The sequence below is a fragment of the Diuraphis noxia genome, unplaced genomic scaffold, assembly GCF_037042655.1.
Source record: "Diuraphis noxia isolate RWA-SAM2 unplaced genomic scaffold, SU_Dnox_SAM2 contig0002, whole genome shotgun sequence".
Taxonomy (NCBI): Eukaryota; Metazoa; Arthropoda; class Insecta; order Hemiptera; family Aphididae; genus Diuraphis; species Diuraphis noxia.
In genome coordinates, this window is record NW_028301712.1 from 28,174,594 (window position 1) to 28,187,373 (window position 12,780).

The 12,780-nt window shown below is 28.3% G+C and overlaps 1 protein-coding gene across 1 annotated transcript in view; it reads left to right on the forward strand.

Annotated features, from left to right (window-relative positions):
* Positions 1–12,780, forward strand: part of LOC107169106 (SPEG neighbor protein-like) — a 276,690-nt gene extending 263,910 nt beyond the window's left edge. Inside the window, exons 5-6 of the mRNA XM_089220423.1 lie at positions 7,152–7,320; positions 10,203–12,780. Coding sequence (XP_089076549.1) covers positions 7,152–7,320; positions 10,203–10,300 — 267 coding nt within the window. The 3' untranslated portion in view covers positions 10,301–12,780. The remainder of the gene's footprint in view (positions 1–7,151; positions 7,321–10,202) is intronic.

Genomic DNA, 12,780 nt, shown 5'->3' on the forward strand with positions numbered 1-12,780 from the left:
TTGTTATTTTGTAATTCAGTACGAGTACAAAGCTCTATTAAGTTTAGCTAGGCATTAAAAATTGAAAAAAATTATTGCGGTGTTGATAAATTCATACATTTTTAGTTACAAATTAATATATTAGGTAATATTTCAATAGGTATATTAAATTATATTTTATATTTATATACAATAAACTGTTATTAATATTTTCACTATTTAATAAATTACATATAGATAGGACATTATTTTATTCATCAACTAATTTCACATTAAATCAAACTTTAAGTAACTTGTGTTTGTATAATGATTTTTATAGTATAGTTTTATTTTAATTTAATATTTCACTGTTTTTAAGTATATTATTATGAGAATGGATGTAAAATATTAGAATTTAAAAATGTTAACAACTTAAGATTTAAGATACCATAGAAACATATATAATATTCTTATCTTTAATTATTCTCAACTTTAAACCTAATAACACTATGTTCGTTTTGTTAAACAAAATATGCCATTCTCAATTTTATTTTTTTATTCTGTAAATTTATAAGTTAAGAAAATGCATTTATAAAATTAAAAGTATAACGTTCTCTTAAATAAAAAAAACAATATATCTAATAGTTATGTACTCATGTTGGCATAACTAATGATACTTGTATATAGACAGTGTGAATGTTGATAAATATATTTTTAATTAATACTATTTTAAAAATGTTATCATAAAAATAATAATAGACAATTATAATATTAATAAATACATAAAATGTATAGAGTTCTTAACAAAATTTACAAAACTGGGAAGTTAGTAGTTATACTTGTATAGAGAACACACATGTTGTACTATTTATAATATTTTCCAATAACAACATGACGTACCACTTTTGTCTGTACATACATTCCCTAAACTAACCCTCGTATTATATTACCATAAAGTTTGTGTTTACAATCACTTATAAGTTATAATAAAATATGTCAACGAATTTATCTTCACCACCACCGCATGCCAGTATCTAGATTTAAATATTTTTATAAACAAATTGTTCATTTTTTAAATAAAACCTTGCTATAACGAAAATGTATTATTTATTGATTATCAAATAAAATGTTTCATTCATTTTTCATAGTACTACTATTCTCTCATTTCATGTTTAATTATAATTTTATAAATGATCAACTTTAATTATTTAATTAATTATAAATACGACCATTTGAAAATGGGTATAATATAGGGGAAAAAATCTCAGATAAAAAAAAATTGTTCAAAAAAAAAAACATGGATACCTACTGTTTGGTTAGATTACTGAAATCAAACGCCGACACATTACTAAAATGGAAATAATGGCTACAACATAATATAATTCGCTGATATTTTTTTAATTTGTATTCATCGATATGTATGCGTTTTGTACTTTTGTTCGTTACCGTAATAGGATAGTACAGACATATGATAAAAATAACATTTTAAAATATGTCATCTTGCTAAGCTAGCTTCGTTTTAGAGCGAGGACAAGTAGCAAAATGCGAATTACTATACATACCGATTACTTGCATAATAATATCTGTTTACAAGCAATATACAAAGGGCGTATGCAAATGTAGCTATTGATTTGAATGCACAGAAAACATTAGTAAAACCGTAGTGGAACAGATCGAATGTACAATAATAATAATATTGTAAAGCTTAATAATCGTAAAATGAGAATTCAGTGGTTCTTTAGTACGTAGACAGTAAAACCTAATTAGAAGCGCACAAAGTTGAAACGCACCCGAGGCGGTGTTTTTTCGTTTCGAAAACCATATTATTAGAATTTAGTGTATTAAAAATATATATGTATAGACAAACGAGTCAACATTTACTTTCCAAAAGCGTACGCCATCGAACGCGTCTTCTGAACTCGAGCCACAACAATACCTAGAAAATTACGTTAAAAACTATCGACAAGTTCTTCAGCGACAACATCAGTCGCAATGACATTATCTTCTTTATATATATAATTCTACTGTACGTGTGTATATCACTGAACTCCTCCTGAATGACTGGACTGATTTGAATGAATATTTTTGTATGCGTTTGGGTGATGCCCTGGTTTAGATTTACAAATCAGCCAGGCAGATGACGCTGCGTCGATATCTAGGTTATTTATCTATACTGCTATAGATACGCTGTGTTTTGATTTTATATGTATCGCACATACGTAAATACTGCGCGTGTTATATTCACATATAAGTTACGCATATAAAACAATGCCTCGTCTCAGTGGCGTACGCAGGATTTTTCAACGGGGGAGCTTGAAAATTAATTACTATTTTATTTTTATTTTGTCCATTCTAATAATTGTAGACGTTTAGGTGAGGTATTTGAAAATGTTTGTACAACTTCAACTTCTCAACTTTTCTAGTAGAAAAAATGCTCTAATCATAAACCTCGATAGGGGTTTTTGGAAGCAAATTGAATTTAGTTTGAAATTTGAGAGGTCAAAATTGAAAATTCTTAGTATTTTTTAAAACAATCGGGAAAACAAAAATAAATGAAAAATTGTTTAGTAACCTTGGTTTTTTTTCTAAAAATGTCAATAAAAAATTATTCGTTCGGTCAAAAAGCTTTAAAATGTAATACAAGGTTTTATTATACCTAGTTATCTAAAAATATTAGCGACACATATATAGGCACGATTATTTTTTATAAGCATTTATAGTACAATTTTCGACAAAACAACAAACGAGGTCGAATATTGGTCGACGGACTCGGAATTCACAATTAGTCCAGAACCGTCAGTTAAACCAGCAGAAGTACAATTGATGCGCAATGAAAATTTAAGAAACCAGGCCACAATCATGCGTGCTAATGAAAGTCAAGACCGAACCCCAAAGCAGTGAAGTCCATAAAATATATATGTAAATATGTCTATAAGAGCAGTGATATGGCTGTATTTGTTCAAAATGTTAACGAAAACGATGAAATAACACGGTATCAAATGGGCCGATACATCAGCAACAATGAAGCGATTTGGCTTTACTGCTGCTGTCAGGTGATTTTAGACAGACATCGCCGGTCATTCCACGCGCTACATACTCGGATGAAATTAATGCATGTATAAAACAATCATATCTATGGTGAAATGTCAGTACATTACGTCTTAACACAAATATTAAATATACGTGATCAATTTCAAAACAATACGTTAGAACTATCATTCTCCGAGCAATTGCTCAACGTTGGAAATGGAACAATACCATTGCATGGAGGTTCACAAATCACAATGCGTCAAATTGCCAGATAATTTCTTCAATATATTAAATACGAAAGATGCTTAGATTGAAAGTATATTTCTAGATTTTCAAGCTAATTAATTAATCATGCGTGGCTTCGTAAACGAGCCATTTTAAAAGCAAAAAAATATCGATGTTGACGCTATTAACTTCAAAATACAACAGTCATTACCAATATCTCATGGCAATGAGATATTGTTAAAATCCATCGAAACTACTAATCCTGACGAAGCAGTCTACTATCCTGTTGAATTTTTGAATTCGGTTTACCAGGAATTCCACTACATAACTTGCGGTTAAAAATTGGCTCACCTATCATTCTGCTTTGGAATTTAAGTGCACCTAGGCACCAATGGCACAAGACTAGCCATATAAAAAATTATGGGCAATGTTCTTGAAAATACAATTTTGAACTTAAAATTTGAAGGCAAAGTTGTTTTCATAACACGAATCCTAATAATTCCTTCAGACTCACCCATTCCATTCAGACGTCTACGATTTCCAATTCGCTTGACATTTGCCATGACTATTAATAAATCACAAGGTCATACAATTTCGATTTGTGGGTTGGATCTGGAAAATCCGGTCTTTTCACATGGTCAATTAAATGTGACGTGTTCTCACGTTGGAAAAACGTCAAATTTATTCATTTATACTCCCTCAGAAATTTACTAAAAATATTGTTCATCGATTCGCATTAAGATAAAATTAAACAAACATTATTGATTATTATGAATTCTTTTTAGAAAAATATATGTTATTTCAAAATAAATAATAATGAAATTATTATATTATTTGTCTTCCATTTCATACTTTGTTTAATATCCTAATCCCTTGAAATATCATGCAGTACAACGTGTGTCGGATCCGCTAGTATATATATATTTTTATAATCGTTATTATTTTATTAATGTTTTTTATCCCTTCCTCTCCAACTGACTATAACCTGACTTGTTTACTTTTTATATTTCGTTTCTTACCCTTAATGTCACCGCCAACGCGACGTGCTTTTATTATTCTCACATCAGCAGGTCCAGTGAGTGGGAGTTCGTCTCTATACGTCGTCACGCAGACCAGGCACGGGAGAGTCGACGACGACCCACCACCACCACCACCAACCACACCCAGCACCAACACCATTACCAACACAACCTACACCGCTGTGTGGGATTTTGCATTGCCACTCGCTGAGACCCGCCAAAACTATATAATAATAATAATATATATTCACGACCATCTCCTCAACTCCTACCACCAAACTCACCCCATCATAGTAGTTCTGTCAAACCATCATCAATCTCCTGCCCGTCACGCATATATTACCACGGTGGTATCGATATTATTTATATTATTATATTATTATATTCAGTCGGTACTATTGCGAGCTAAGGTATATATATGCGTTTAATGTATACAAACTATACGCATTTATATACAAACGGGGGTGGATAAAGGTATATAAAAACAGTATTATAGGACCATACTCGATATTATAATAGGTACTTATATACATATATATATAAAGTATATTCACTATAATATATTTAGGGTGGTGCAATTCCGAGGCGACGTCGGCCCGCGTGGCGTCAGATATTATATTATATCAGGCCACAAAATACGGGTTTATCGTCAAGATACCTTTTTCTTTTTATATACATTATACACCCTGCACTGCTATGTATAATATAATATACCTCTCCTAACCGAGACGACGCGTTAACCAACATCACGTGTAATACCTTCACTATGTGTGCGTGCGTGCGGCGTGTAGGTACCGTTTTATATCCCCAACGTCCGGAGACTAATCATCCGTGATGGCCCTCCGCCACCATCGCCGATCACCTCTGCCGAGCTTAACGACCGTCGTACACACACGCGTCAGATATCGCGCGCGACCGTCTCCCCGTCGTCTGCTCGACCCGCCGCTCGTTGCACGCAGAGTGGCGAACTGGCGACAACGAAGACGACTGCTATGTAGTATATCCGACTAATACACACTTACGCGCATGTGCCAAAATAATCGTAAACGTATTAAGTGGATATTAGGTGTACGCACGTACAGGATATACGCGCAGGTGTAACATATATACATTATACGTAGGTATGTACGTGTTATACACGTACACCTATTGCTGCTTATATTATTATTATTATTATACGATGTACTTACCCCCGGCACAGGTCATATCACGTACACGCCGTCCTCGCACACCCGACCCGTTCTATAGTATAACGTCGTCGTCGTACGCGATTATTGTATATACGCGCATACACGACGTGTGTACACGCGTATTAAATACGCGGTACTAGTGGTAATGCGCACGCGATTTATCATATATACCGCATATACCACGGCGGTAGACAGTTAGTATATACACACACACTGCGGCGCCCACCCTATTTAACGTCCATGTATTGGCGACGGCGAAACGATTACGCGGTTTGGCGTATAATATTTTGAAAACGCGCGTGTCTGCGCGATAACGAAACAGTTATTTCAGCTGCTATATTATATGCACACATCGAAATAGTTATTTTTAAACTTCAACATAATAATAATAATATTATTATACTTACATTATAATAATGTTATATTATACGACCGTATCTATTTCAATGGCCGCGGGGCGGATGACACTCGGGACGCCCTTAATAATATTATACTCTCTGCAACGGAGATAATATCGTCTCTATGCGTTATAATATTATATAGTCTCACGATACGTATTGTTAAATGTCATGTTTATTTACAAAATATTCTCCGCGCGCTACACTTTCTCATTTCGTCGCTATATACGTTACGATGCATATTTATACATACATTATACTTATGCATGTATATGTATTTTATGCGTACGTATTATTACAATATAATATACTCCGTGTAAGTCGTTGTACAAATATTATATAAAATTAAGTCACATAAAACAATCAAATAGAGATGTTACGAACTGTTCGATTTTCGAACCGAACCAAATATCTAATAGTTCCGTTCGATAATCGAACCAGAGAAATAAAAATAAAATTCGATGGAGTAACGGCTAAAATTATAAATTATTATTAAATAATTAATAATTAATAGATTAATATTAGTTGTTTAATGTTTGCTTGTTCTAAAAATTGATGTTTTTCGATTTTTCTTATCAGTCATCATCATATTAATAATTAAAAATTAAAAATCTTGCATAATAATTATTAACTATTAAAGTATTTAAAGTATTTAAGTAAATAGTAGTAAAATCTTTATTCAATAATTCTGAAGTATGATGGTGGCTAAATGATAAATAAATAAATAAATATTAAATATTAAATAAAATAATATCCAATTTAACTTTTAATGTTCGGTTAGAGTTCGATAAAATATTTGAAGAGTTCAGTTCGGTTCGGGTTCGATTAAAAGTGTGTAGATTCGGATCTGTTCGAGTTCATTAATTTAAAGAAAATGTCGGTTCGGGTTCGGTTTGACCTTTAATATTATGGTTCGTAACATCTCTACAGTCAAATGATATTATAGTAGGTATATGTGGATAATGTTACATAAGTAGTTGTTGTGGGCTTTACTCGTATAGAACTAACAATAGTAATAAACATATTTTGGATAGATATTAACTAAAGAATATTTTTGATAAACGGAAACAGGTACAACAAATACTTGACGAGCATCAGTGGTAATGCATTTTTCACGACTCTCGTGGCTCGAAAAATTTTTTTTCGTATCAAATTATTTAATATTCAATGTTTAAGTAGTTCGTTTAAAATACACTCTAAATTCAGTATAATAAATAATAATAAATCCATATTAAAGTATATATTGTGAAGTGTTATGTACCAAATAATATGCACACTATTGTGGTGAGCTTATTGTAATTGTCTTCCATTAATCCCTGGTTTAATTTCAGGAAATAAATTACGACTCGGCTAGAGGCGGGGTGAGTGTGATCACGGAAAAAGGCGAAGTAACCACCAGCTATTTGCTCGTACAAAGGGCGACCAGCACGGATTCGGGAAAATACACGTGTCACCCAAGCAACGCAAATCCTCACACCGTCGTTGTACATGTTCTTAATGGTAATTATTGTAATTTAATCAACATTCAAGGGTTCGATAACTTGGCAACGGTATTGTGATAATAATATACGCAAATAATTAAATTTAAACGTTAAAATTGTATCGATCAATTATAATAGATAACTATATATTATAGTTATATGTTTGCATTTTTTTTTTTTACCTATTTCTATGTAATAGAATCTGCTTGAAAATTATTTCAAAAATACCATACAAACATATATAAACATTAAATTATGTTATTTCGCTTCGGATTATTTTATATTTCCAGTAAAATTTCTATAAAATATTAAACCAAAAAATGTATTTTTGAAATTGTTTATATAATATTATAACTGTAAGACTATGTAATATACCCACTCAAAATACAAAAATATTTCAACATTATACATAACATTTACACAGTAAAATGTTCAAAAATCTGTATAAAAAATTCTTTCAATAATTTTTGTTTCAAATTTTAAAAAAATTCAAAAAACTAATGATCCTGGGTTAAAATTATAGTATGATGTCTATAAATAAAATTAGACAAATACCTATCCCAACCATAACAAACTAATAAAAGTGCGGTGACATATATTCGTATAGGTACTTGAAATTAAATCCATATACAACATTGAAATATAACATTTTATTATGAAGGCATATTATGAGGTTAAGTTCCTATATTTTTATTTTGAGTTCAAATCATAAATATAGTGTACCTATAATAATCCACATTATATTATTACAACGTCCGGAAAGTACTGCCCAAGAAAATAATTGTTCCAAATCTACAAATACACACATCACACATGAACCTTAATTTTAGAATAAGGTCATAAATTGAGTAATATTGGTTAAGTAAATTATAATAGTAATTCCTAAATAAATAAATTATTGATCTCGATATTTTTTTATGTCCACTGGCCGGCGCGTTGTATAGGCAATTTCGGTACATTGGTGTGTAGTTATACCTGTGCAATCAATGTGGATGAAATTAAAGTGACAACTGAATATCCGTGTACACACACCCTAATACTACTGTTGTTTAATAGCAAAAAAACAGACATTTCACGGATTTAAAATATATCAGAAACGATGCGATTTTTCTAGTTATATGCCATAGTGAAGTTTTCATAATGTGTCCATTACACAGTTAAGACTCAGTTGTTATTACTCAGATTATTAGAAAATTCATTTCGACGTCGAGTGAATTGTAATAAAAAAATAAAAAATACTTTATAAGAAGGTAATTCAATTTATATTTTGTTGATTTTATTTCTCGCAAAAAAATAAACAACAACAAAATAAATTATTCTAATCATTACGAATTTTTTTTCACGTGTTTGTATTCATGGAGATAATATTAAAAATATTATTTTTAAGACAAAAGTCGGATGTTTTATTTGTGTCTGATTATAATTAACAAATTTATAAACTATAACGTTCAAATTTTTACAAATAAAAACTGAGATATTATACAAATATTAATTTTATGATTGTAGGGATATCATGTTAACAAAAATTAAAAAAATATAATATATTACCTTAAAAAAATGTCTAAAAATGAATATATTGAGATAAGATATTTTATTTTTGGCATTTAACAACAAAAAAAGGGTTATACACTAAGTTTTGAATTTTTAATTCATGTTTCTCATAAATGCCGATTTACATTATCACTTGTAACAAAATTGGGAATACCTCATTGATAAATTATAGTTAATAGTATCACACACTATTTAATATTACATAATGAGTATTATTATGTGAGTCATCTTCATGAATATAATACCATAATATAATTATTTGCATTTTAAAATACCATAAAATAAAACATAACAGTATTAGGTTTATTAAATTTATTTATGACTATATTTAAATTCAACAAAATTTTTTTGATTGCCTCAATATAATTATAATCTTGCAATAAATTAATTTTACTATACCAATTAATACAAAACAATAGAGTTGCAGTTTTGAAATGTACAATAATAATAGAAATTAATTATTATGAATAAAACTTTTTCTTACGCTGTATGCCTTTTATAATATTTCCATTCTTGAGCGTACATTTCAATGTACGTTTTTACATTCACAATATATTACTAAATAATTTTTTATATGCCTTTTGTTAAAATTTGATTTTATTTCAAATTAGGTACTTTTTTTTTTTCTATGGTACCGAGGACCGGAGAAGGAACTATGTTGCCTATACTTCTCCTCCGGCCCCCATCGTTTACTATAACTAATAAATTATAATATACAATTATTCAAGACTTACTGACATATATTTTACGATTTAAAAAAACCAGTAGACCAAATATATAATATAAGAAATAAACATAATTAACTTATAGATTAGTAATCTCTCCATCGTCTTCTTCTTACGACTTCAACCATAATACTGATTAGCCTATTTCTCTCAGTCTTGTGCAATTATAATACATATAGTTAGTTCCTATAATACTTCACTAATTTTAGAATTTTTTCTGTGACATCGATTCACCTATTTTGATTCGACTAGTGGTATTTTTCATTCCAGTTTCCAAACCATAACTAGTATAATTGCTGCATTCTCTGCGTTCATTATACTCTGACTTTCTAAGAAATAATTGACAGATGCCATTCTCATTCCCTTTTGTAATTCTCATTTAATTTTCAAGTACCAAACCACATACCATTTTCCATATTTTACTTTCAGTGGTATTCGGTGTTCTATCTGTGACACTTGTGGTTGTTCATGCTCTACCAAAAACTATCGTCGATCATGCATTAAAATGAATCTTAATATTTTTGAATGCAGTATTATTTTTGTGTTTTTTTAGAATTTAGATTGAAATTTCTTTTTCCCTTAATACATAAAATAACTTTTATTTGGAAAAAATTTTTGATTACAGGAGAGCATCCGGCGGCTATGCAAAAAGGTTCAAAGCTCAGTTTGAAGTCTTCACTATCATTCCTCAGCGTCGGCTTGGTGTTATTTATTAGCACGTGATTTACATATTGTATTATAATATTATAAATAAACTATAAATTGTAAAATACTAAAAACTTTTTAATTGTACAAATGTATTTGTATTGCTACATAATAATATCTAATCTACTCATATTATATTTTCAGCTATGCAATAACTGTATCCTCAAACCAGTATTTATATTATAAATCTCTATAATATTTAACAGTTCTTTTTAAAATATACCAAAAGCTATAGGCATAATGTGTTGTCCCCAATACTTATTTTTAACAATATTCAAAAATGTAAAACTAAATGTTGTACTATTTATTCTATGCTATCCAGAAATCACTTTAAAGATAAAAATAATTGTACACTTCAAACAATATTTTGTCTTCCAACAGTTATAGTTATTTTAACTAATAATTGGTGCAATGGTGCCCCAAGTATTAAAATAATTAAAACCATTGAGTAGGTATTAAAATATAATTGCACCAAAGTCAAAAAAATCATTATCAACGAAATCAGTACTTCGGTTGTATCTTAAAATCGAATCAATAGATATAAATACATAAAAATTAAATTTAAAAATTTATTTTTGAAACAAGTGCACAAAAAAACTCATCTTGGTTGTTCGGTCATAAATACATTCATAACTTATGTAACCATATATTCATTCTGTTTTTTTTCTTAACCTTAAAGTGTAATTAAGTTAAGTCAGAGACCAAAGCAAAGCCACATAACACGGGAGTATCTAAATTAGTTTATGGTACTTAACTCTAATACTGAAATAATAAATTTTAAATTATTATTATTATTATTATTTTTTTTTTTTTTGCTAACCAATTTGAGAATATAATGAATATATTATACAGAAAAATAAAATCAATTTAATTTATCGATTATTAACGTGGTTTTTTAAAACTAAAGTAAATACAAGTAATATTAAAACTGCTTTACACATCACAATTAACAACAAAATAATTTATTTTATATTTTAATAAAATGTCCATAATTATAGCTTTATACGCAATACCTAAATACTTAAACTATAAATTTATTTTTAACAGTCAATTTATAAAATAAAATATTAAAATTAGAATTGAATATTGGTTAAATTATATTTGCTACTTTTAACATTCTATTACCAATGATCTTCAACCGCCAAATATTTTATTATAATAAGTTATGTAACATATTTAAAACCAATAGGCAATAAGTCATCATCATTATTATAAAATACATAATATATTGTATTGCATGTAATGCCAATTAAACTATTTAATAATAGGCAATTTAGAAAGTCTACTAAATACTAAATGACTAAATATTATTAAGGCGAAATAACAAAATATTTTATAAAATGAATATTGAATTCTACATAATGCTTTGTACAAAATATTTTATTCAAGTATTGAAATAATTGAATAGCTTCAGTGCATAATATAAAGTTATCTATAAACACAAACAATCTATAAATTTTGAAATCGTGGAATATATGTACACAGTCATATGTATAATAACAAACAACTATTAATATCAGTTATTATTAGATTGCTTCTATACAAAATATCATTTTTATACAGTAACCAAAAATAGATAATAAAAACACCAATGCAAACTATTGGTCAATACATATTATATGCCTACTCCATATTTTGTCTCATTCATATTAATTGTTGGGTTGTATAAATGCATGCATATAATAGTTAATAATTATTATAATTATATAATATAATATAGGTACCTACATAATTGTAAAACAAATAATTTACACTACAAAAATTGAATTTAGGTATACTTCATACATAATTGTTAACCCTTATACATATACAGTATAATTTTTATTGTATAGATAAAATTTATACTTAACATTGTTTTTGAATATGTTTTAATTTATTTATAAGATTGCAATACATAAACATAATTAAAAACATGTAAAATAAATTATGTATTAATCTGCAAAATGAACGTTTATACTTATAATTATGCTTTACGCAATTATTCAAACATTGTAAAATAAATAAAAATAAAAATATTTATGTACGTATCTATAGGTACTTGATAAATTTAATACAGTAAAGCAAATATTACGATCTGTTACAACAACATTGATCGTACATTTACTAATAACTTATAATCATTAAGGAAATATTAAATTTAAATAAAGGTGAATTTTTTTTTTTAATTGGCACTAAGTTATAAAAATAATAGACGAACATTAATTTTTCAAAATAATTTTATTTTTGTAAATAAATTAGTAAAGTACACGTTTGTGAACAAATTAATATTTGTAGTGTTGAATAATTATATTTATTGTTTATTTTATTCTTGTTGTATACACAATTTCATAATTTTATCATCATGAAACATGTATAGTTATTTATAAAATTTTGTTAAGTTTTTCTTATTTTAATCTTTTCTTTTATATACATACATACAAATATTTATTCATATAAGTTAATGTTACCTACCTAATTAATCGTAATTTGATGTTCATTAAATGTTATTTTATTCTGAA